This window comes from Leptonychotes weddellii, chromosome X, assembly GCF_054177405.1.
Source record: "Leptonychotes weddellii isolate Sample4059 chromosome X, ASM5417740v2, whole genome shotgun sequence".
Taxonomy (NCBI): domain Eukaryota; kingdom Metazoa; phylum Chordata; class Mammalia; order Carnivora; family Phocidae; genus Leptonychotes; species Leptonychotes weddellii.
This window is the reverse complement of record NC_138385.1, coordinates 82,801,217-82,828,013: the sequence shown is the minus strand read 5'-3', so window position 1 is coordinate 82,828,013 and position 26,797 is coordinate 82,801,217. Positions and strand designations below refer to the sequence as shown.

At 39.8% G+C, this 26,797-nt stretch overlaps 1 protein-coding gene across 1 annotated transcript in view; it reads right to left on the bottom strand.

The window, feature by feature from the left end:
• Positions 1 to 26,797, bottom strand: part of DMD (dystrophin) — a 1,845,074-nt gene that overhangs the window by 299,076 nt on the left and 1,519,201 nt on the right. The window contains exon 54 of the mRNA XM_081807964.1: positions 8,024 to 8,170. Within this exon, the coding sequence (XP_081664090.1) occupies positions 8,024 to 8,170 (147 nt within the window). The remainder of the gene's footprint in view (positions 1 to 8,023; positions 8,171 to 26,797) is intronic.

The window sequence follows — 26,797 nt, the reverse complement described above, 5'->3', positions numbered from 1 at the left end:
TACTTGTGGAGTAGGCTTTAACATTCAGCCTTTCATATGGTCTGAAAGGGGGTTATTTCTAGAGGAATGCGCAGGGCAGGAGGAGAGGGGGAGTCCTCGGGTGGAAATGTGGGAATAGCAGCCCTTTGAATGCTGTGCGTGACGTAGCCTGGGAAATGTGAGCAGCTGCTGGGGAGTGTCACACGCCAAAGGGCAGTGGGAAAGGCAAAGAAGCCGACAGCCAGGGCAAACAAGTGCCCCAAGCAAGGGCAGGGCGGAGGCAGCCTGCCTCGGATGATGGAGGTCTGGCTGCAGAGCCAAGGACCCTTAAAAGAAATAAAGAGTAGAGCAGGGAAAAATTGGAGGGAAGGGCAAATGTCAGTTGCAAAAGAAGAAAGAAGGGACAGGAAAGCGTGAGCGTAATGGCAGTTTTAAATACTCTCGATTGCGTGCATGTTGCTGAAAAGGAAGGAGTGACACCAAGAAAATAAAAGAAATGCGGACATCCATAAATTTTGCTGCTGTTTAAACACATTTGACAGGGACGCGTGACATGTTTTAAAACCACAAAATAGTTATATGGATTACCACAGTAGCTAGCTTCACAACTAGCAAAAATAGCTCCCAATGCAAACAAATCAGGAATTAAGGAGTACACAAAGATCAAGCAATCAGATAACTTAACTTCATGAAGGTTTGGGTTCACTTTATAAAAGCCCTGAAAAATTAATATGCCTTGCATTCTCTTCAACCAATAAATATTTCTGTGACTCCCACTGGCTTCATTTTGTACCCCATATAATTTTTTTGGTCACACTTCCTAGATCATTCATGTTTCTCCGTCTAGTCCCACACATCGCAATGACCTTTTTCTTTTCTTCTTTTTTTTCACAATAGAGAATGCTCTTGAAAACTAGACTGTTCTTTGGAGTGCGGAGGCCGGACTCTGGAACCTCTGCATCATGTTACTTTCAAGGTTCCCTAGGCAATTTCAGTACCATTCTTCTCGAATAAAGTATCATTAGCTGTAGAAACACTGGAAGCCACACTGACTGAGGTAAATGTCCAGAAGGTTGACAGTATGCGTTGACCTCAGTATGTTCTAAAGCCCTGAGCTATCCTGGACTTTTGAGACGCACGCATTCCTCATTCCTTCAAGTCTTTAAAGGGATTTGTGCACTTCCTTTTTATTTTTTTAACAGAGACGAGGCTAAGCATAAATGAGTGTTCTCACTGAAAAGACGTTTTCTTAGAACTTAATTGTCCTTTTTTTCATGGGTCATTCTATTCCTAATGTCAACAAATCCTTCTGTGACCTAACCTTCTCTAAAACAAACACATTCTTTCCTCTTTGTTTTTCTCGTTTCCTTCACTTTCAGCTTTTTAAAAACTCCTGCCAGGGGACGCATTGAACTCAGCATTGTAGTTGAAGTCTTTTTACTTACAGTTTAGAACGTGTTAGGGTAGTTTTTCCTACAGCACTACAATATTTTTGGTTAGTGGAGTCCAATCTTTTCAAGCCCGTGGATCCCTTATTAACATTCCAAGAATTAGAGGATGGATCCCTACTCGATGGAAGTACTACTTATATCTCAACAGCTTCTCCCAGGACCTCGATAGAAAGACAGAATCGCAGGCTTCACCCAATAACTACTAAATCTTGGGGCGGGGGGTGAGGGTAGTGGTAAGGGTGTTTTAACAAGCTCTGCAGCTGAATCTTATCTATGCTAGATTTTTGTTCTTGACCAGTACTATCCAATAGAAATGTAATGCGAGCTGCATATGTCATTTTATTTTATTTTATTTTTTTTTCTTCAAAGATTTTATTTATTTGACAGAGAGAGACACAGCGAGAGAGGGAACACAAGCAGGGGGAGTGGGAGAGGGAGAAGCAGGCTCCCCGCAGAGCAGGGAGCCCGATGCGGGACTCGATCCCAGGACTCCGGGATCACGACCTGAGCCGAAGGCAGTCACTTAACCAACTGAGCCACCCAGGCGCCCTGCATATGTCATTTTAAATTCTCTAGCAGACACATTAAAAAAAGTAAAAAGAAACAGTGTTGGTTGTTTTACTTGAAGCAACAGGCTCACTTTGTTCATCTTCAAGAAAAATACCCAAGTATGAATAATCATAAAAAAGAAATGGGTGAAATTAATTCTAATGATATCTTTTACTTAGCCAAATACATAAAAATATTATCACTTCAGCACGTAACCAGTATAAAAATATTTTATTTTTGGTGCTGAGTCTTTGAAACCTGATATGTATATGACACTTACAACATATCTCAATTCTACTAAAAGGAATCTACGAGAAGTTTCCCTTCACCCTCCTCTTTCTGCCTGGAAGACAAGTTAAGGGCTTAGGTTTCCAGGTTGCTGTAGCACTGTAACACTCCTCTACTACAGAATTTTCTGCATGGTGTTAGGCTTATTTTCCACAGTGTGACCATAAACTTCTCAAAGTGTCTTACAGAAGACACTTTAAAAAATCTTTTAAAGTTGTCTGTACCTGGCAAGTACTTAATGTAGGACAATGGTTCTCAGAGTGTGGTCCCTGGATCAGCAGCACCAGCCTCACTTGGGAGCTGGTTGGAAAGGCAGAATGTCCAACCCCAGCCCAGACCTACTGAATCAGAAACTCTGGAAGTGGGGCCCAGTGATTTAGTAAGTGTTTAGGTGATTCTGATGCTTATGACCATTTGAGAACCACTGATAGAGGAAAACACATTTCCTTTGAGAACGGTCTCAGTCTCATCATTTTCTCCTGGGTTCTGTGGTCTAACCACAGGCAGAATCATTTTAGGTATTGTTCAAGAAATAGCCAAAAAAGAACATGCTAAGAAGACATTGGTAGAAACAACCCTTGGCCAACCAAAGGGACAAAAGTCAGATATCCTCTCCTTACCCTCAGTTAGTAACAGGTCCACATTATTTGTAAGAGCAGATGGCACAGCTCACTTAGGCCCCCTGCCTAGAAGGGACCCCATAATGCCAAATGCTTAGTACAGTATCCTTAAAAATAAAAAAAGAGTATGAAGAAAATGTTCAAAATCGGTCAACATATTTAAAGGATCAAATCCTGTGCTCAATGATGACAAGGACAAACACACACATATATAGATAGAAGCCTGCTCTGAAAACCTATCTCACCAAAGTAAAGATCATAAGCTGCTCTGCTGGAATTTTTAATTTTTCAATTAAAACTCTTGTTAGATTTTTAAAAAACAAAGCCATGCAAATATTTCTGTTGGCCACCTAAATATGATCCCATGTTCTTCCACAATCTTACTAGTCTGATTATGTAGACCAAACTCCTGGTCAGGAATTATTGAAGAATTTGTAAGTCAGAGATCTGAAAAGGTACCACTTTTATAGTATTAGTGTCATAATAGCATATTTTTTGTTTATAACATGGAGAAAGAGTGAGCCGTTACGGAAGTATTAAAAGAAAACCCATCTATAAAATTTTTCCTAAGATGGCATAAGCAGTAAAGGGGATTTTGGTCAGTATGTCCTTGGACCAGATAGGATGATTACGGCGCCTGCTAGGTACACAGGGATGTGCAGAAGATGAGGGTCTAGATCCTTGTGACAGATAGTTAACACAGATGTGAAGATGGAGTTAATGTAACTGTCTGCATGACTTTGGAAGAATCTTAGGAAACCTTTAAAAACATACATAATTCATGATACTGTCCTTAAACATATTTAAAGAATATCAGGCCTAGAAATGTCTTCATATTCAATATTTTTCAAGTGATTACATTCCAGACATCCCACAGTCAATAAAGCACGTACTCTTTATATTAAAGTGTATTTGCAGCTTCTGTTGCTCTTCATGGGTTTACTCGTAATGCAGAGAAATGGTTAGAACATCCCCTAGCGGTACTTCCCTAGAGTTGAATATTCTCTGTAGTACTTGTGCTTGGTGAATAAAGAGCATGACTATGTCACTAAACATGTACCCATTGCTTCAACATTAGAAGTTTATCATCAGTTTAATTTTCTTCCCATTTGGTTTTGATACTCATTTCTACCGGGTCAAATGTTAGCATTGGTTCCACTTTAAGAGCTAATTCATTAAAATCACTTTTGGTTGATTTTAGGACGGTTGCTGTGTTCTAAAGACAACGAAGAATGTAATGCTTTAACATCTTATATTTCAAACTACATGTGGGATTTTTAAGGGGTACACTGAACTGGGCTCATTAATCCACTGGCTTGTAAAAAGGAGATTTCAAAGTTAATATCCCTGAGAGTCACTCAAAAGAGGGGAGAAGCAGGAAAAGAGTGAAGTATTTCATACCCATGTGGCCCAAACCAGCTTTCAAGTATGACTTTGTGAAGTCCAAACTAAACAGGACTTTGATAAGAGGAAACAAAAGGGGCAGGGGGGTTGCAGTTCAGGAGAGAGGATTCACACCTTGACTGTGACTGGGACTGTGTCATATTCTATGTCTAAGTCTCAGTCTCCTTACATGTAAAAGGGAATAATGATAATACGTAATAGTAAGGCATCATCATAACGCTATGAGGCTTAAACAAGGGAATGCACATGAAAACTCCTCCTCACAAGGAAGGGCATAGGTTTCCTCTGCCCAAAACACATTGTCACGTGGTCTAGGACAAACATCCCAACCAGTGAGTCCACTCTGAGGCAGAAAATAGGATTTTATTCCTACAGAGTTTCAAACAGGGAAACCAATGTCTCTAAACTTCTATTTGTGCATCCCAAATAAATTCAGAGCTCTCTATACACTATTTTTATGTACAGATAAATCGTGACTGTGTCTTACTCCGCTGTTGATGTCAAATATACATGGTTTATCTGTTTCTATCATTTTGACTGATATTGCACACAGCTAAAAAACCCAGCATGGTTTTCTTTTAAAATAAAAATTAATGGATTGTCTAATTAAACCCAGGATATTCTGGTATCAGGTAGATATAGCCTGGTACTATGTAACTCTCTTTCTTCTATTACACTATTTTGCCCCAAGTTAAGAGGTTTTCTTAGATGTATATGCGCCTTCCCACTACTCCAACTCTCTATTTTTTAATTTTTCTCTGTCTTAGTAGACAAAGAAGCAGAGGTGAATTTGTACTAATTTTGTATCATGATGTCCTAACTGACATAGCACTGTGATGGGCTCCAGCTTCCCTTCACAGGAGTTGGGTGACTCTTTAGTCAGATACATTCTTCTAATGGTAAAATGTTGTCAGCAGGACATATGACTTGCTCTGCCAAGGGGATGAAGTTATTTGATGTGAACCTCATTTCTTGGCATTGTTCACTTTCTGAACAAGGACTACCATTTATAATATGGCAGAGTGGTTACAATTATGGTCACAGAAAACAAATGGAATCCACTTGACTCAGTTATGTGCAACCCCAAACCTTGGATTTATCAGCTTTCTGCTGAAAACACTTTTCAAGCATATCCTTAAGGTCATGTTCAAAAATAGCAACATGTGAAATTTGCCACAACAAGAGCATGTACCATGAACTCATCGAGCTGTTTAGTACGAGAAAGCTGTGTATATGTGGGCTTGGGATGAGGGATTTAAAAGTTAAAATGAAAGAAGGAGAAACACAATCCCCACGAGCCATGTCTGTAACATGAAGAGAGGAAGCCACTGTATTGATTCTAAACTAAATTTTGTCATATGCATCTCTCCCCCACCCCCCCTCCCCCCCACCAAGATATCCAGATACAGAATCATAGGATTGAGCTGGCTGTGACCTGAGACCAAATGGATTGCCTCATTTTATAAATGAGGGAATTAAAGCTGAGGGAGGATAAAGGTTTCTTCAAGATAACATGGTCAAAGAATGAGCTTCAGTTTGAAGTCAGGGCTAATATTATTCACTCCAGTCCTCTTTTTATTACATCAGCTCCTTTCATGTACTTCCCTATATTTATAACCAAGTCCTTATTCATTTTAAGGAATGAGCAAAACTTAAGCTATTAATATTTTCTCATACTTTACATCTAAATAAAGAATGTGACTATAATGGCTCGTTTAGCACTGATCTTTAAAAACTTTCCTTATCAGTCATAATCTTTTGACCTCATCTGTAAGCTTATGTGCCATGGTCACAAATCTCATACAACATTCGGAAAGCAAATGCAGCATTTGTTTTTTTTTTAAGATTTTATTTATTTATTTGACAGAGAGGGAGAGAGAGAGAGCACAAGCAGGGGGAGCGGCAGCAGAGGGAGAGACAGGCTCCCCGCTGAGCACGGAGCCTGATGCAGGACTCGATCCCAGGACCCCGGGATCATGACCTGAGCCGAAGGCAGCCGCTTACCTGACTGAGCCACTCAGGCACCCAGCATTTGGTTCTTTAAAAGAAATTTTAAGATACAGTTCAAGAGTGCTTGAAGAGAACAAATGTGGCCACTGCTTTTCCTTGGACATTTATTACTTTCCTTATTTATGCTTAAAGTGAAAAACATACTAAGGATGAAGCTGATAAGGTTTTAATAGTACTTAGCCACTATGAAACTAATAGACATAGAAAGGCATTTAATTGCTTAACTATATTGCCTTGCTTTAGTCAATGCCACTTATACCAGTCTATCATACAGATATTTCAAAACTATCCATCACAACAAGAATTAAATTATAGGAGATCTCAGGAGGTCTTGAATTTGGAACTTGTTTTTATTAAAGATCTAGCAATTCTTCAACAGGACTTTCAATCACACCCCTAAATGGACTGCCAATACAAAAAGTTATCTGCTTTATCATTTTTTTCCTATTAAAACACTGAAAACAAATATTTTTAAACTCAGTTTCCTCTCTGTCCTCAGAAGCATACTGTCTGCATCCTATGAAACTGGAGAGGGAGACAAAACAATTCTCTAATTCTACAGTAAAATCAGTTTGAGGGTTTGAGGGTATTTACACAGTGTCCCTCATGTGGGGAACATAGAGACACATTACCTTTTTTGAGTTCTTATTATGAGCCAGGTACTGTATTAACAACTCTACATGAATTAGTTTGTTTACTATTACAGCAAGCATGTTAGAGATGAGAGAACTGACAATCAGAGAGGATGAATGACTTCAAGGTCATTCAGTCAGTTTGATTCCAAAACTTGTATGCTATAATAATAACCATTATAACTGCAATAACACCAAGAGCTAGAATTTATACAACATTTACTATGTAACTAGTCCTGTTCTAAGCACTTTTCCACATCTTTTGACTTACTTGTCCTAATAATAGACTGGTATTTTAGAAGCATTTAATATCCACATTTTCTTCAGATAAAAGACCGAAGCACAGAAGGGTTAAATAATTTGCCCAAGGTCCCACAGCTAGTAAGTGTGACCTTGAGCATGCTTCTGGTTCCTATATTTATTATGCAAAGCTATGAAAAACCTCCATATATAGGTTTGTGATAGGATGTTCTTTTTATTTTTTATTATTTTTTAAAAAGATTATTTATTTATTTTTTGAGAGAGAGAGCGAGAGAGAGAGAGAGTGAGCGAGCATGAGTGGGGGCAGTGGCAGAGGGAGAAGCCGGCTCCCCGCTGAGCAGGAAGCCCAGCTTGGGGCTTGATCCCAGGACCCTGGGATTATGAACTGAGCTGAAGGCAGACACTTAACCAACTGAGCCACCCAGGTGCCCAGGATGTTCTTTTTAGAAAGATTTTAGAATATGTCTTCCCATTGACTGTTGCTTAAATTAGGATTCCAGAGGTAAAGACGTTTAAAGAATCCAAGCAATAATAGTACAAAGTAACTGTATGACAGTAAATAAGTCCTTCCATCATGATTCAGCACTATTTTCCGTATTTATTGCAAGATATAGGAAAGTCTAACTTTAAGCTGTTTACAGAAATTATTACTAATAGGTTTGAAAACATTTATATAGGAACTTACTAAATAATATAAAATACCCTACATTCACGAAATATTATCCAGAACATCACATGAAGAAACTACTTTTCTTGTTCCTTACAAACAAGCTTTATCCATATATTCTCTTGTTGAAACAAGGAACTGCAATGCTCATAACGTGCCTACCTGCAGAAGCTTCCATCTGGTGTTCAGGTCTTCCAGAATGTTGACGTTATATGGTGACAGCTGAATGCCCAACGTAGTGAGTTGGCGAGCAAGGTCATTGACGTAGCTGACATTCTCTTTCAGAGGTGTAATTTCTCCTCGAAGCACCTGTGTGAAATAGTCAAGGGCGAGTTGGAAAATGAGAACATTTAAAGCAAAGAAACACACATGGGAACTACAAGATATCTTGTTCTGTTTGGGGTGCAGTGTTAGTGACGTTTGCTCTACTACAGTGGTATTGTAACCACGGACATTTGTGAATGGGTGAATAATAATAACTAATATTTACAGAGCATTTCTTAGGTGCCTAATCCTGTGATGAGCTCTGTCCACATAATAATAATTTTATTCCTACAAAATAACCCTATGAGATTGGTAGTTGGAGAATTCTCATTTTACATGTGAGAAAACAACTTGCAGAGGTTATATCTTGCCAAAGGTTCAATGGGTCAAAATTGAGGAACTTGGGATACATAGCCAGGGTTGCTTGCCTCCAGAGTACATATTCTTAGCTATTATATTATATACCTTTCCAAAGTAATTCTGGATTGGCAAAGTAACAGAAAAAATACACTGCTAGATTCTGAATTCTACTCATCTTACAACCACAAATGGATCCTTTTTTTTTTTTTTACAATAAAAAGATATACTCAATCATGAAATACTACATTCATACTTTACACCAACTGCATAATAAGTAGATTCATTTAGAGATTAGGGTATTTTGTCAAGCCCTAAGAATGACTTCCTGGTCTGGTAATTTAGTCCTTGTAGCAATGACTTAGGAAGGCTCCCATGGGGCTTCTCAGCTGTCTCTGAAGCACGAGAATGGGATTCTCTGATGCAATGCATCACGACAATCTGGTGAGTAGAAGGACCCTATGCAGATATGGGGAGGATATTACCATGCATCATATCTACCCTATTGAGATGACATTTATGGTTCTTTAACATGATGCATGATGTCCAAATGTTCCAATGAGCAATTTCTAAGGGACAAATTCCCTCACTTAGGAGAACAGTTTGTGTAATGTAATGTCTTTGCACAAGGACAACATCACTTACTTGGGTATATGCGCTGCTTTGACTTGCTTGATCTGGGTAGGTGTTATTTCTCTGGTTCACTATGTTGATAAAACCACTGCTTACACTGACTTCATCTATAACTCTCCAATTCCCTCCCACTCCAGAGAAAAGGAGCCAGTATGTACATTCTAAATAAGAATGGCATTAGTCCTGTCAAATCAACCTGAATAACTCACCACTAAAATGTGGTATTGTATGGAATATAAGACTCTTATATAGTTCTTAGGTAATATAAGATAATCACTCTATAGAACTTAATGTTTTTTAAAAACGGGCATTAAGAATATTATATTAAAGGGCGCCTGGGTGGCTCAGATGGTTAAGCGTCTGCCTTCAGCTCAGGTCGTGATCCCAGGGTCCTGGGATCGAGTCCCGCATCGGGCTCCCTGCTCCGCGGGGAGCCTGCTTCTCCCTCTGCCTCTGCCTCTCTGTCTCTAATGAATGAATAAATAAATAAAATCTTTAGAAAAAAAAAGAATATTATATTAAAGAATCATGGGCGTCTTTTGGGAGTGATAAAAGTGTTCTGGAATGAGACAGTGGTGATGGCAGCACAACTTCAAAAGAATGAATTTTAAAAAATGTTTTATTAAGTAAACTGTACACCCAACATGGGGCCCAACCTCATGACCCTGAAGGCAAGAGTCACAGGCTCCACCAACTGAGCCAGCTGGGTGCCCCTGAAGGCTGAATTTTATTGTTTGTGAATTATATATTAATAAAAAATAAAAATAAAGGAAAACAGAAGAAATCTTTCTATCTGACCACAGACATGCAAAAAAATCCTATCTGATGTATTCATCTTTATTCACCTTCATGTCAGTGGAATGTCATAGGAATCAGTCTGAGAAAGTTTTTATAGGGATTGACAGTAATATTATTCCCTTGCCTTATAAATAAATATAGAGATTAAAAGGATCCCATGGAAGGAGGTAAAATCCATCGATGTAAATTCATATCTCTAAAAGGAAATGATCCATAATCACTTTGTTTTGTGTAATAAAAGGTTAGAAAACAGATTTATTTTAAAGATTTATTCATTTATTTGAGAGAGAGCATGTGTGTGTGCATGTGCTAAGGTGCGTGGTGGGGTGGGGGGAGGGATCCTGAAGCTGACTCCCTGCTGAGGGAAGAGCCCTGTGCGGGGTTCCATCCCACAACCCCCGAGATCATGACCTGAGCCAAAATCAAGAGTTGGTGGCTTAACTGACTGAGCCACCCAGGTGCCCCTAGAAAACAGATTTCCTAAATGTCAATGGAGAAACCTGGACAAGGGCAATCATTACAAAATGGAGGCATTCTCTTCTGGAGAGTAACATCTGTTTCTAGGCACCATAAATAAATATCATATGAGTAGGAACTAGAAACAGGAAAGCATTGCAGAGATGGTGCGGCAGCTAGGCAGAGTCCGACAAAACTGCAGGCTAACCCTGTCTGTTAATCATCCGTCTTCACCGGCATGCCTCTTAGCCATTGAGTATCCGGCTCAGTCACATGCAGGTTTCAGCTCCCTTTGGACTACATCATGTATGTGTTCAAATGCCTTTTATTGGAATATTTGGATTTTTACTTCCTTCCTGCAAAGTCCCAGACACAGATTTTAATCCTCCATTGGTGTTTTGGAAGATGAAGGCGATTAAAAATTAGGGTCCAGGGCACCTGGGTGGCTCAATTGGTTGGGCGACTGCCTTCGGCTCAGGTCATGATCCTGGAATCCCAGGATCGAGTCCCACATCGGGCTCCCTGCTCAGCAGGGAGTCTACTTCTCCCTCTGACCCTCCCCTCTCTTGTGCTCTCTCTCTCTCTCAAATAAATAAAATCTTTAAAAAAAATTAGGGTCCAGTATACATCATTAATCAGAACACTCACTCTCCTTCTCCCCATCTCTCCCCACCATCATGGAATCTGGTGGCTTCTGTTCGCCCCCCCCCCGCCATCTAGCAATTACAGTAGACGTTCTCTTAACTGGTCTTTACTTAAGACTCACCAGATTAGCCAGTCTTCATGCCTCTGTGAAACACAGTGATTGGGGCCTCTCACAGCCTCTAAATAAAATGTTAGAGTTATCTGCCAGGATGCATGGCCTTCAGCTGTCATTAGTTGAGTTGTTGGTTGTGGTATGGTCTCAAACCTGTCTTTGCCAGTTAGTATTGCAATTACAAAGTTTAATTAAAGATTTCACAAACCAAAGAAATTTAAGTCTAAGAGAAAATAAGCTATTATTTCTATGAAAACCAGGTTAAACCCTCTAGAAAGGTGCTTTAAAAAGAACAAGGGAAGTAAATATTGTTGAATTGGGTGTAGGCAAGGCAACTGTAAAAGATTAGGAAAATAATCTGAAAAATTTAGAAGGGTTCTGTATTCAGAATGACTTTCATGTTTCCTGATGGGTTCTGTCTACATGAAAGAAACCGGAACTGGAAATCACAAAGTCTTCATCATCAGTGTGATTTATGGAGAAGTCTAATCAGTGAATCTACACTTAAAGAAGAAACCTTCACACAACATTAAAATCCTGGTTGACTAAGATCGAATAAAATGTTTAAGACATACTTTTTTATGATTCCCTGATTGAACTGACTTTTTCAATTAACTGTTGAACTCTAGGTTCTGAGCTGGAATAGAGGAAATCTATGATAAAGTTTACTACCACTCCTTGACTACCACTGCTACCATTACTAGTACCATCATTAACTAAGGGGGGCAGAAGGCATATGTTTAGTTTAATCTGGATTACACTTCTGTCAGGATCAAAGGAAGCTTTGATGGGGGCGGGGAGAAGGTCAGTTGGTAAAGTAATCATTTGGTGGGAAGTTTCATGCTGGGGGATATCATGATGGGACTGAGCAGAATGAAGAACTTTAGCCAGCTAGACATCATCATGAGGGCACTAAGCCCATGAGAACAGAGGAAAGAAGGTAACTGGAGGTAGAAGAGAGGAAGAGAAAAAGGAGGTGGGAGAGTGTCCGAGTCAGTCTCCACTTTGGCATCTGGCCTAGGTTCCTGTGGCAGCTCCGTACCCCCTGAGGATGGCTCACTGCTGTTGTAGACTATCAATGCCTAGAAGTGTACCGAGTAAGAAGTATGGGTCCCTAAACACCGAATCACAAGACACCATGCCATGTAAAGACTCAGTACGGGGCCTGTGTCATTTAAGTGGATGTCACATTGTGTTTGACTATCTTTCCAACATTAGAGCTTTTAATATTACACATATAAATATACGTTCATATTATTGAGCACCGAGTATGAAATGTCAAAAAAGTACGGTTAACTCTGAACAATATCCTGTGCTATTTAAATACAACTAGAATTTCATTAGATTTTATTCTAGTTTGGAAGCAGTGAGTGAGAAAACATTGAAGGGAGCCATTATACTGTGGGTTTTCTTTGAATCACTTAAACATCTGGAATATGTTCTCCATGAAAGAGCAAACCAAGTCTAATTTTATTATGACTAGTTTCATGCCGGCAGAATTTTCACTTCATTAAATGTTGTCTGATTATAGATATAAAAGCACTGATTTAGAATGATATATAAGTCTGATATGTCAAGTTTTTCTTCTTTTTATGAAATTAAATTGGTTGTCAGATTGTTGCTTATCCTTATGTAGTTAAAGATTTGTTCAAATACAGATTTAGGATTTTAGTCATCAACCATATTGCAACAAAAGAAAGGAATGATCTATTAACAAGGGAACATTGTTTTGGAGGGAGAAGCTTTGGCTTCATAGTTAAGGGACTATGCTGCTGGGTACAGAAGGTCAATTTAAAGGACTGGAAAAAAAAAGTCAAGGGACTTGTACTTTGAGGGCCTCTGATTCCTCTATGAAGTATGAAGCAACAGACTGGGCATAAAATCGGTGTTCAACAAATATTCGTTGAATGAAAACATGAATTCAGGGTAAGTGGAAACATTTGAATTAGGTGTGACAGAGACCGTGACAGAGGTTGACCTCAGAAACTAGCGAGGTTGCTAGATGGTGTCAAGGGCCCATTGGAGGCCGAGGACCAACATTTTTTTTTTTTTTTTTTTGAAATCTTGAACCTGCCCGCCCCATTTTCTCCTCCAACAGTGTTCTTTGCAAGCATGGAGAAAGCAGTTGATCCAGTCATGTCAGGTGTCTCTGTCAGGGACAAGGGAGTTTAAATTTTAGCTGGAATGTCATTGAAAAACACGATGGAATCTAAACTGGATTAGGAGGGAAGTGAAGCGAGATGAGGCTTGTAGATGGAGAGAAAGTAGGGGAGTCAGTGGTGGAGGTCCAGGACAATCCAACGAAGGCCACAGTAGGAGCAGTTGCACAAGCAGGCAAGGAGGGGAGGAGGCTCTGGGATGTGTGAATTAGCAATGCCACCTAGGAGTTTATTTATAAATTGTGTGACATGATACATATCACACGCACACACATATAAAGTGTTTTATTTATATATTAATGGGGTACTGATAATCTGAAAAACTTCCCTTCTTAGGGACATTAAACATTCTTCCTGAAATCTTAACCTACTAATTCATAGAAGTCCCATATCACATACCAGAAATTCAAAATTAGTTGGGTCTGATGATGAAAGGCCATTCTAAGGCTATATACACTGTGCGGAGAAATTTACGTCACAAATACTACTTCAAAGATGAAATAGTGACTAATTGCATGTCTCTCTACAATGAAACCTTATTGAACAAATGTTTGAGAACCAAAACCCCTGGAAAACAGTCTACAAAGAGAAGGCACTAGGAAAAGTCCCAGGAATTTTCACGCAGCGTTAGTAGTACGAAGGTGAGGGGGGAGGAAATGGATATCATGTCCTGCAAATTCAGGGCTTGAGTAGTGTTATTAGAACTCCTATGCGAGGCTCAGGGAAGGCCTCATAGAACCCAGTTACCCAAGAATTGGGGGCAGGCACAGCCCAGCTGTGTTTTGCAGCTTCTGCATTTCTGGAAGGCTACATTATCTTGAGGGGAGTGAGTGCCTGCCACTGGGGCCAAGAGGGTCAAAGACCATATGCTGCTTTGCCCAGAGGATCAGAAGCCTATTGGAGCTTCTAAAATACCTGGGGCACATGAGCTACTGAAATGTCATTGGACCAATAACAAAGAAACACAAGACAAGATGTAGGCAAGTCTTTCATGAAATGCATCAGGCTTGGAGATGTCCGTTGTTAACTGTAATTCTTGGCTCTTTATTCTGATTGGTTCACTGCCTGATGTGGTGCCCAGGGTGGAGGTTCAGCATTTGTCTCAGATACCTACTGACTTAGGCTGGGTTTTGGAGAAGCAGAGTCTGAGCGATCTGAAGTGAGAGAGGCAGGCAGACAGGACAGAAAAGCTAAGTAAGGATGTGGTCTTAGCTGGAGCCCAACATCAGCTTGATCCCATGGGGAGCTCTGGAGCACAAATTATACCACAGTTGGTTCCATGTTGAGACAAAGTGGTTGTCCTTTTCTGCCCCAATGTCAGTCGGTGTTTGGCCACTAGCTGCCCCCTGGCTGTCTGAGGGGAAAAGGGATGGTGTTATTTCCCAGGCAAGGCGGCTTCCTTTTGCCGGAGGGAGGTTTTCCGGAAAAGGGTGCAATTATGAATCTTTTAGCAGCCAACCCTCAGAGCTGCTGGGGGATGACTGCACCAGCTTAGTGAAGGAATCTGGCTGGGGTGCCTACAGCATCTACTACATAGACAAACTTCATCCAGTTCCTCAATCTCCTTTACCCTTGGATTTCAGAGGTCAGACACTTTTTTTTTGCAAGAGACTTCTTAGGTGAACTCTAATTACTAACATTATGAGGCTATCCCATAGATCTCCAACAAAATGGAGACGGGCCACCATTTCCATAATACTAACTCTGTGATCTCTGCCAAATGCTGAGGGAGTGTATGGAGCTGAGACATAAGGGGTAGTCTGCAGACGAATTATATCCCTCTGCCTTTCATACCACTTTTGCCTCTGGTAGACATTCTTGACAATAATTTATGCCATTGAAACATGTACTGTTTTTTACTAGAGATGAGGCCGCATTCCATTCCAGCATCGGTTTTTATTGTGGTAGCCTGAAGGCAAAATATTATGCTGTTTCTTTTCATTGTCTTCCCTGCGTTCAGCTTTCAGGGCTATTCTTGTACGTTTTCATAGTTGGGCATGACCACTTTTGACCATCAAACAGAATAAGGACATAAATAATGAAACAAACTCAGAACTAATGACCTAGAGGTAGCATAATCAGGATGACTTAGAGGGAGGTTAAATTAAAAAAAAAAAAAGGCACCCAGATTTTAGGAAAACAATATGAAGTTTGTAGGCATGAAGAAATTCAGGGCTTTCATTTCCCAAACAATTATCAGTAATTATATTTTAGCTATGGTTTGCCCTCAGAGACACCACAGTTCCAAATTTGTGGCACTCAAAGAATAGCAAGTGCTGTGTTATTCCCATAAAGAATCCCCGTGTTTTTATGAAAAAAGGATCTCTAGTTTCTCTTCATTTTCTGGAAAAAGAATGCACACCCGAACACAAAAGCATAAATTCTTTTTTAACATTTTCTCATTTGCATCCATCGTCATTCTTCATCTTTTCGGACATGGCTTCACTATGAAGCTCATAACCTCAAGGTTCTGAGAGTAAGAGCTGAATTACAGCTCTACCACACTAATAATGCCTATCTTCTTTTTTATGCATGTTGTTCCTTTTGCCTTCACAGATATAAATTAGAAATGAGAAACAAGACAGAATTGATCACAAAGGACAGGTGTCTACTTAAAAGAACAAGTTGTACACATCTAGTGACTTTAATTTCCTTGGAAACTTATTTCTGTAATCCTAACTGTGAAACCTAATTATTTTCTCTTCACAGAAAAAAAGAAGCAAACAAACCAAAAAACCCAAAACAAAAACATTTCCAGTTTTCCATAGCTTTTGCATGACATAGTTAAAAGAAATAAGAAGGTCAATCACGCGTGTTCTGCAGAGGCTAAATGCAAAATATGCACAATTAAAATAAGAAGGTCTCTAATGAGTATAAATAAATCATTCAAGCAAGCCATGTTTTTAGGCTGCTAAGGAAACAGAAGAAATGCCAATATTTTCTATCTGAGAAATTTTAGTTATATGTGACAAAACATCAAGTGAAATGTCAGTTAATGAAATCTGTTTAACTTATTTAAAAATAAGGAATAATCCATAAGCCTTTAAAAATATCAACCACAAGGACATTGATATTCAAATTCGGGAGTTATTTTAGACAGCTTAGGTTTTACAGTTAACAGGTTTTTGGATTTGCAAATGGATCTGACAGTCTAAAATGTTCACGGTCTGTGTCCACATTTACTACTGCTGCTGCCCCGTCTTGCTCTCACCTTTCCCTACAAGGCTCAAACCTCCCCGTAAGGCAGGGATTCTCACTAAGAGCGTGCCCCAATGTCACTGCGGAGCATTCGTTAATACAGAGCCTACAAGCTCCTGCCCCCAGTGTTTTATTTATTTGTTTGTTTGTTTAAAGATTATTTTATTTATTTATTTATTTGAGAGAGAGAGAGAGAGAGAATACAAGTGGGGGGAGAAACGGAGAGAGAGAGGGAGAGAGAATCTGAAGCAGACTCTGAGCTGAGTTCAGAGCCCAACGCAGGGCTCGATCTCATGACCCTGAGATCATGACCTGAGCCAAAACCAAGAGTCAGACACCCCACCAACTGAGCCACCCGGGTGCCCCTTGTCTTCAGTGTTTTTGATTCTGTAGGCCCAGGGTGGGCTTGAGATGTAGGCATTTTTTTTTTTTTAAAGATTTTATTTATTTATTTGAGAGAGAGAGAATGAGAGAGCACATGAGAGGAGGGAGGGTCAGAGGGAGAAGAGACTCCCTGCCGAGCAGGGAGCCCGATGTGGGACTCGATCCCGGGACTCTGGGATCATGACCTGAGCCGAAGGCAGTCGCTTAACCAACTGAGCCACCCAGGCGCCCAGAGATGTAGGCATTTTTAACAAGAACTTGGAAAATGCTGTGTTCCTAGAACTGACCAAACTTATTCTTGGCTTAGAGCCTTCGTGTATGCTATTCCCTCAGCCTGGACTTTTACATCTGTACTCTCTGCCCGGCTGGCTTTCATTCATGAACCTCAGATCTCACTGAATGGGACCATGAAAATGAGCCCATCCCTGGTTTCCCTGTTTAAAGAGAGCTCTCCCTATATCTCTCCCTCTTAGCACCCTTCCTTCTTGGCCCAGTTAGCAATTTCAAAGTGCATATACATTTGCCTATTTATTAATTCATCATCTATCCCATCCCAAGACTCTAATCTTCATTAAGGCAATTCTATATTATTTTTTTTCACCAGGGTATGCCTGGATCCAGCACATGATAATCCCTCAATACAATTTTATTAAAGAAGAAACAATCAAGAGAATTAGGCCTTTTTGCATTAATTGCTAATACTTCAGACCAACAGCTATTCTCAAATTACTTCATCACCACAGTTTCCTATAAAAATCTGACACTGAATTCTTAAATAAAAGAAGCCAGCTTAGAGGTGCCTGGGTGGCTCAGTCCAGGGTCCTGGGATCAAGCCCCGCATCGGGCTCCCTGCTCAGCGGGGAGTCTGCTTCTCCCTCTCCCTCTGCCTCACCCTCTGCTTGTGCTCTCTCTCTGTCAAATAAGTAAATACAATCTTTAAAAAAAGAAGCCAGCTTATGTCCTTCAGCTTCCATAACCGAATTCTTTAGCTCGGTTACTCGATTTATTTAGTGTTTTTTTTTTTTTTTAAAGGCATTTTTTTTCTTTCTTTTTTTTTTTAAAAGATTTTATTTATTTATTCATGAGAGACAGAGAGAGAGAGAGAGAGACAGAGACAGAGGGAGAAGCAGGCTCCCCGCAGAGCAGGGAGCCCGATGCGGGACTCGATCCCAAGACCCTGGGATCATGACCTGAGCCGAAGGCAGACGCTTAACCGACTGAGCCACCCAGGCGTCCCAACTCGATTTATTTTATGTTGGAGCCTGTGCTCATTTCTGACATACCTCTAAGCCTCTGAGCAAGAACATCATATTCTCATTTTGGATGCCAACCAGAGAGTTTTCAGAGAAATAGAGCAAGTGGGAAAAAAGGAGAAGTAATCTCTTTAAGGAAAATATGTTCTGCTGATGGTGATACACCTTGGCATAGTCTTCTGGAGGGCACTGTGGCAAGGCTGAATAAAAACTTTAAGAATATTTATATAGGAAAAGATACAAAGCTCCAAGCCAGGGTTTCCATGTGTAGTCGTAGAGTGTTCGGCCCAAGCGGACCAAGGGGGCTGAAATCCAACCCGGGCTCTACTGCTAAACTGGTGAGCCTTGGCATAGAAGGCTATCTCTTCAAAGACAGAGATACCTTTGTCTACTTTGCTCAACATTTACTTTATAGATGTTGGGGTTGAGAAGAGGGATGATCTGCGTCTCCCTCTCTCTCACTCTGTCTTTCCCTCTCATGTTTGGGGTTTTCTACTAGAGAAAAAATTCATTTACAACTATTTGCATGCATTTCCTCTAGTGTACAATGGGGATAGGAACATGGCCACCTCAGGACTGTTGCAAAGATGAATGAGAAGTTTGGCTCTATTTCTCCTTCTTTTACTCCACCTACAACTGGTTAAGCATTGCGTCAGGCAACGTGGGGAACACCAAGTCACACAAGGTCTTATCTGGTCTGGTTCAGGGAGACTCTGCAAAGCAGAGGGTAGTAAGCTCATCCCTGAGAGCCACAGACTTAGATCCTTTTTCGGGCAGCTGCAGCACTGGAGCTAACTTCGAATACTCCTCTGGGGTGGAGCGGGGGGAGTCCTGTCTTTCTTCCTTCCTCTATCATGTCCCTTTGGAAGGTCTCCTTGAACTAGACGTAAAACTGGTAAAGGAAGAGGAAGCATGGTAAGAGGAGAGAAGATACTTGTTTAGAGCCTGAACGAAGGGTAAGAAGTAGAAAAGCTTAATGTGTTTGGGGAAGGACAAATAGTCTTTAATAAGGTGAAGCATGAAGTACAGGGAAGTTGTGGAAAACTAAATCGTGGGTGTTTTTTTTAAGATTTTATTTATTTATTTATTTAAGAGTGAGCAGAGAAAGAGAGAGCGCGCACTTAGAAGTGGGGGAAGGAGCAGAGGGAGAGAGAATCTGAAGCAGACTCTGTACTCAGCTCAGCGTGGAGCCTGGCTGGGGCTTGATCCCATGACCTTGAGATCATGACCTGAGCCGAAATCAAAAGTCCAACACCCTACTGACTGAGTGGCCCAGGCGCCCTTCATGGGTGTTTTCTTGGAGCAGTGTTGTGGTGGGTATGAACGAGCAGCCTTTGCAGGCCAGATAATGAAGGTTTCTGCAAAGGGGAATTGGCATATTCTCAGCAACTCTTTTAGTTAGATTTTATGACTACTCAGTCGAAACCACTTACGTTATATCTACTATGTAGTATGCATATACGTACTATGTATATGTGTACTACTCACTGGGAAAACGGGCCTCCTGCCAGACTCACATTCATGACCAGAGATACACATTCCGTGGGTTATGGAAAGAACAGTTGTAATCATGCTATGAGAAGTTGTGTCACACAGAGGAGACTGAGGCAGGTCAGGAGCAACTCCCTGAGTAGATAAAGTGGGGAATCACAGTAAGGTCATGCTCTTCCGGGGCCTGGCACGTTCATCTAGAAAATCTCAGGTAGACCAGTGTAAGCCTGCGGTCATTTCAGAAAGGAGAAAAGAGTGAAAATGAGTGCCTGTAGATTCGGGCAAGAAGTAACAATGGCTCAAATTAGAATGGTGGCAAATGGGAGCAAAGCATCTGTAAAATAATTTGTACAGGTCTTATGTGTCTGAAAGAGACCATTTTGTCCCATGCTTTTGTGCAAGTTTATTTATTCACTCATTCCAAAAAATATTATTGAGCACCTATTTATGCCAAGGAATGTTTAAGCACCAGGGAAATGGCAGTGCACAAAAGAGACCACGTTCCTGTAACTGTGCAACCTAACTCTAATGGTTAGGATTTTATTTAAATGGTGATTGTTATTACACAAGGCTTATAAATAAACAAATCCCAAGTCAAAACGTACCCATTGCTACCGAATGTCACATTTTGGACCAAGCAAATGCAGGACAAAGTATGGTATGGTCTTGTACGTAGTAGCTGCTGAGAGATACTTTTTTGCTGTTAAGACGAATTAAGCTACCTCGGCATGCATGAATAATAATTAATCGAGGAATCTAGGGTTGTGAGGTTACCTGTGTGATATGCTACACCTAGTTTGCTTTATACTGGGCACAATTATTTAATTTTACTTCCATGGGGAAGGTACTCACTACTGAAACAAAATGAATTTTTGCTGAATTGATTTTCCAGGCAACATACTGTTATCAACTTAGAGATACGAAAACAGAACTGAGCCAGAGATGAATATAAATTTTTGAAGAGCTGAGATAAAAATAATTAAGTGGAAGAGGGCCGAAAAGGACTGTAAAATGCCCTTCTGTGTCTACTTTTCTTTTCAGATTATTGTAGCTCCTGAGTTTAATAAATGGTTTTAGTCCTTCCAAAATACCTTTCTTTCCTACAAATAGAGCAACAAAAGAGATACGAAATGAACATAAAATGTATTTTCTTCATTAAAATTGATGCAACAGCATGTCTAAAAATTAGATGGTTAAATTTTTTGTAATGGTTTATCTTCATTTCATTATATCCCTAGGCTAAAAGGAAAGTCATGTATTTACTTGCAAGCCACGTTGTCCCTCCAGATACATTAGTGGCTGTTACTATTATTATTATTAAAGATTTTATTTTATTTTAGAGAGGGGGAGAGGGAGAGGGAGAGAGAGAGAGAGAAGGAGTGGGAGAGGGACAAGCAGACTCTGCATTGAGCGTGGAGCCTGATGTTGGGCTCTATCTCATGACCCCGAGATCAAGACCTGAGCTGAAACTAAGTCAGATGCTTAACTGACTGAGCCACCCAGGCAACCTAGTGGTTATTACTTTTATCTCAATACATACACATGTGTGCAAAAGATCTAGCCTCTTAAGTGGAACCAAGAGTTGACGCAGTTTTTCCTGTTTTTCACCATCATATTATTGAGAGTTTTCATTTTCAATATATTCCCAATTTTTCTGATCACATCTTAAAATAAGATCTAAATTCATAGCTTGTTGTGTTCTGTTCTGACAACTGCTATCATGATAATGTCCACTTAAGTATGTGTGAATGATGAATAAATTACTACTTACACAAATGTGTCTAAGTGTCAAGCTGTCTAATCAACATACTTAAATGTTATTTAAAAAAAAAAAAAAAACCTCAAAGTCATTGGCCAACCTAGCTTTAAAAAAAAAGCGATTAGCGGAGGGGTAGACGAACTATGAGAGATGATGGACTCTGAGAAATAAACTGAGGGTTCTAGAGGGGAGGGGGTGGGAGGATGGGTTAGCCTGGTGATGGGTATTGAGGAGGGCACGTTCTGCATGGAGCACTGGGTGTTATGCACAAACAATGAATCATGGAACACTTCATCTAAAACTAAAGATGTAATGTATGGGGATTAACATAACAATAAAAAGATGCACATTCTCAAAAAAAAAAAAGCGATTAGTATTCAAGTAACAAAGACATCACACTTTAATAGTAATAGATTTTTTTCTTTTCCAAAAAAGGAGTATGACTTAGCATCCTCAAAAATCTGTGTGAGTAATGCTGTATTGATTATTTAAAGGAGAATACTATTTCAGTTGAAAAAAGGCTTTAAAATCTGAAAAAAAATCTTTTCACTTAGAATTCAAGATTTTTTTTGAAAGTCAAAGTGGGTCAGATTTCATTAAGACCCATCTTGCATCTGACACTCAACCCCAACCCCCGGGCAATTTCAACACTGAGACAACCTTGGAAATGTCTTCTTTCAACCTTTATAACAAAATGTCAGGGTGCTTCCAAAGGTAATATTTTACTGCCTGTGTGAGCCAAAGGGTCAATGGAACTTATGCTTATTTGTTTAGCTTATATTTCTTTTAATTTTATGCTTTCCTGGATGCACACAAGTTACCATTCTATTGGGTCACCATTGTGGCGATTCCAGTCCTGGGTTTGTGTAGGCTGACAACAATGAACCATTCTCTGGCTTTAGCCCTGTCCCTGCTAGAAATATAACTGACAAGTGGAGGGGGAAGTGGGTGAAATGTTGTTGCATGTGGCCTACTTGTCCTTGGGACACACAAAAGCCTTAAACCACAGGGCGATTAAATGAGAATTATTTAATTAAGACCTAGTAGGATTTAAATTAAGATTCCAAATTGGGTTAAAATGTTTTAAAGTAGGAAAATAAGTAAGTAAGATGAAAATCAGTGTTGGTTTGCCACTGGCTCTGAAAAACAATATATACTGCTTACTTCCCACATTCACTTGAGTTTTTCTACTTAATTAATTACTATACTTTGGCATATATGGCTGAAAAATTGACTTTATTCTCTTCACCAACTTGTTTAATGCCATGTTAAGATCATGATAATAGGATTTGAATGCCTGATAGGAAAAAGTTCTAAATTAGCCCACTGAGTCCATAATAATGTGGAATCTCAGGGAATAAGACTTCTAAAAACATGGGTGCTTTGAAACAGAACCAGCAGGCTCTTCGCTGCATGAAGAGAAAAAATTCACCATAAAAATCGATTCTTTAAAAGGAAATAGAAATCTATCTTAGTGTTAGATTCTCCAGCCTCATTCTGGTTAAGAGAGTTTGACATTTCAGGTCTGAACACACTGTGGGAAACTTAATAAATACTGAAGTTTACAAACAAAACCATAACAATGATATGTGGACCAATTTTTAAAAAACATTGAAAATCAATGTGCGCTTACCCTGCCTAATTCAGTTAACTCAATTATTTAATGTACACTTGATTTGAGTGGGTTTATACATAGTTATTTCAATTTCACATTGAACATTAATGGAATTACTTTTAATGTAACCCCCACCCCTACCCCCACCAGGAACCCAGAATAAAGGGGAAAGTTTGTTTGGAATGTTTCTTGTTTAAGATCAAAGCATATTTAAAGACATTTGTTTCTATTATATTTATCCCATGATTCTTTGTACATATACCACTCACCCCACACCACAACAATGAATTTTTTTTCACAGGCATTTAATGGACTGATTTTGTACCACCTTTGGGGAAAAAAATCCCCCTTCCCCAGTCACTGCAGTTCAGACTACTTCCTGCTTCCTCCCCATTTCTCTCCCAGGGTCACCCCACATCTGTCTCCATTTCTCCACACATATACCCTCCTCCCCTGAACACAGAACCTCAATGGGGTGACAAGTTATAAAATGTAGGAACTCCTGGATAAGCTACCCGGTATTCGTATCTAGCAAGCAGGTTTTAATTTTCAAAAGTTGAACAGTCCCAACTATTCTGAAGGTCTTTGATTTCAGAAACTCTGTAAAGTACTTGCTTCTATTCAGTATGGTGAGCAGGAAATTCTGAGGAGAATTTTTTTTGAAGATTTATTTATTTATTTTAGAGAGAGAGAGAGAGAGAGAGGGAGCATGAGCTAGAGGGGCAGAGGGAGAGGGAGACGATCTGAGGAGAATTTTTAAATTTAATTGTTGTCATTGGTGAATGTGATAACATGTAGACAGGGCAAAAAAATTACGTGACTAAATATCTTAATTTGAAAGTATCAATAGTGGGAAGGCAAGTTAACCTCTAAATCATCTGAAGCAGCCCCCAAATTGTCTGAATGCCAGTAAAATACCAACAGGAAAATTGGAATACATAATCACGAATGTCCTCCACAAGAGAGACTCAGAAAGGGTAGGCCATTATTCATTTCAAGGTTTCTGACTGAAACTGTGCTCCCTATCTAAGCTATCAATCACTCTCACAGAAGGCCATGTGGCCTGCATTCATTTTTTAAATTAAATGTTCTGGATGTTGATAAATATAAAAGAAGTAATAAGTGATATATTTATGGAAGAATTATTGAAGAATGGATGGATTATTAACAATAAACAAAATATGTATTTATATATGTATACTACAGCTTCACAATGGAATGGTGGTTCTTAAAGTGTCCCTGAACAAGAGCATCACCATCACCAGGAAACTGGTTAGAAATGCAGGTTCTCAGCCCTGTTCTAGAACCCCTGAATAGGAAGATCTGGGTTTCCACAAGCCCTCCAGGTGATTCTGAGGCCCACTAAAGTAAGAACCACTGCCAAAGAAAATTCTTGACATTCTCAATGACTATGTCTCGATAACTCGAATCCCCAAATTCATAAATATCTGATCAATTCAGACTCTTATAGATTACATAACTATGAAGCCCAAGTCACTTATGAAGTCATTTTCTTACTTATAATCATCACTTTCTTAAGACTTTTTCATTAACTCTTCTCTTGCATTATCAATTTCAATAAGTACCTAGGGGGCTGGGGCACAGGGAGGGTGGATTTTTCATGAAGAAACAAAATCTTCATCGATTCTAGATAATTATTACATGTGCAAGAACGAAACAGCATTAAAAAGGCCATGTCGAGATGCGGAGGCTGAGTGGCTTACTAGGGTCACTGGCCAGTTGTAGGAGACACTTTCCCTGGCCTGGGCATCTGTCCCCCACCTGCTGTGACTAATGGCCACCAACGTCTCATAGCTGCCTCTCTTCTTCAGAAAGGTGACCTCTGCTGATGGGCGGTCCCGAGCCCAGGAGGCAACACACACTCCTGGCTCAGGAGGTAACTTATGTCTCCAGGGGTGGGCCACAGCCAGTGGTGTGATAGAGCAGAACCCAAGAGTCTGCTGTGTGCTTCTCTTCCCAATTCTGCATTCAGTGAGATCACATTGGTAGCTTGAATCTGCCCTGGTGGGAGTATGGACCCCACAACTGGAAAACGCCACAAATCAGTGTTCACTCCACCTCAGAGCTAACTGATACATGTTTACCAGCATACTGCTGGCCACCCCCCAGCGATTAGCTGGGGTGTGAAAGGACAACTCTGTTGTGTGGTTTATACTCCAGCACTCTCTCTGTGTGGATCAGGACACAGAGCTAGATTTTGCCGGAGATGGCATACTTGCTTGGCTCTTCTCCCTTATTATGCTTCCCTAACTCCCATATAGTCTTCTTCTGAAAGCAGACTGTCTATAAATCAATGTGCACCCAGATCCCTCTTCTCAGGGTCTGTTTCCAGGGAACGTGACCTATAACACAAGTTAAGTCATTAGTTAATTGACTGTTGCACAGAAGCCTCAAAGGATACGTGTTGAAAATTACAAAAAGCTTTAAGTCATGGACCTTGTGGGTCACAGTGATCAGATAAAACTGCAAAAGATAAATCTGAAATGGCAAGGATCTGCTCTTTGTGGATGTGTACATAAAAAAAGTAGCTGACGGAAAAAGATGAAGCCTGTGCAAACTGGGCAATTTTTCATATCATGCTTCTCAAATTATGCTTTCATACCCATGGGTAAATGTCCTGGGGGGTTTATTTCACTTTTTGGAGAAAAACACTTTGATATTAAAACACAACAAATACCTTACAGAGAGGATCACAAAACTGACATGAGATGTATGAAATAAAACAAGAAACATCCAAGGAACTTTATGCTCCTGGTAAAAGGAGGTAAGCAGTTGGGAGGGGAAGATAACAGTCTCCTTGGCCGTAAAGAGAAGAGAAGTAGAAGAGTTTGAGAAGCACTGTGTAAAATGTAACCCAAAATATTATTTCAGTATAAAATAATCTTACTACGAAAAAAAATGTACTCTTCCTATTATGAAAAAGTTAACCGTCTTCAAATGATACGGTTACATTAGTCTCATAAGCACATGTGTTCCCATAATACCCAGAGAACTGGTTTACCAAGAATAATTATTCAATGCCATTGTTTAACTTAGTTAATGTAAGGTTGCCTAAGGCATAATATTGGTGCCAACGTTCCCCGTGTAATTCTGAAAATCCTAATTGCCGAGCATGACAGGAACACAGCAGGAGCCCAATATTTGGGTTATTTGTTCTCAAATCATTCCTTATTGTGCTTACGGTAGGAGAGCAACATAGTTGTGAACTTTAAACTTGTTATGACTTTGGTAGATTCCAAAGGAGAATGAAAATATACATTGGCTGTATGCTTCCATTTTCTAAGGAAATATGGAATGTCAGGTAAATAACGTGGTACATGCACACAAACGCACAAGCTAATACAAATTCTTGCTCCCTCGGCTTGGTGCCATATAATAATATGTTGAGAAAAACTAAGCTGCCATTAATATGATCCCCAATACAATTTTATTCATGAAATAAATTAAACATTCACACTCCATAATGAGATCAGACTTCTCTGGGTATAGGTTTTAACCATGTCATGAATGAATGAATGACTGAGTTCTGAGATCCATTAATGCTGACAGTCTATTACTTAAGCTTTTGTTTAGAAGAGTCTTTTTATGATCTAAGACTCTTGAGGAATAGTATTTATAATTACGACCAGCCACAAACAAAGCTTCTGGAGTAAATCCTCAGTAAACAGGATTGGCATATTAAAGGATCAGGTTTTGATATGGTTGTTTTTAAATAGTAGGAAGGATGACATTCTTTGGAGAAATTTTTATTATCTCATTAAATACTTCCTTAGAAGAAAAATGTCAGATGA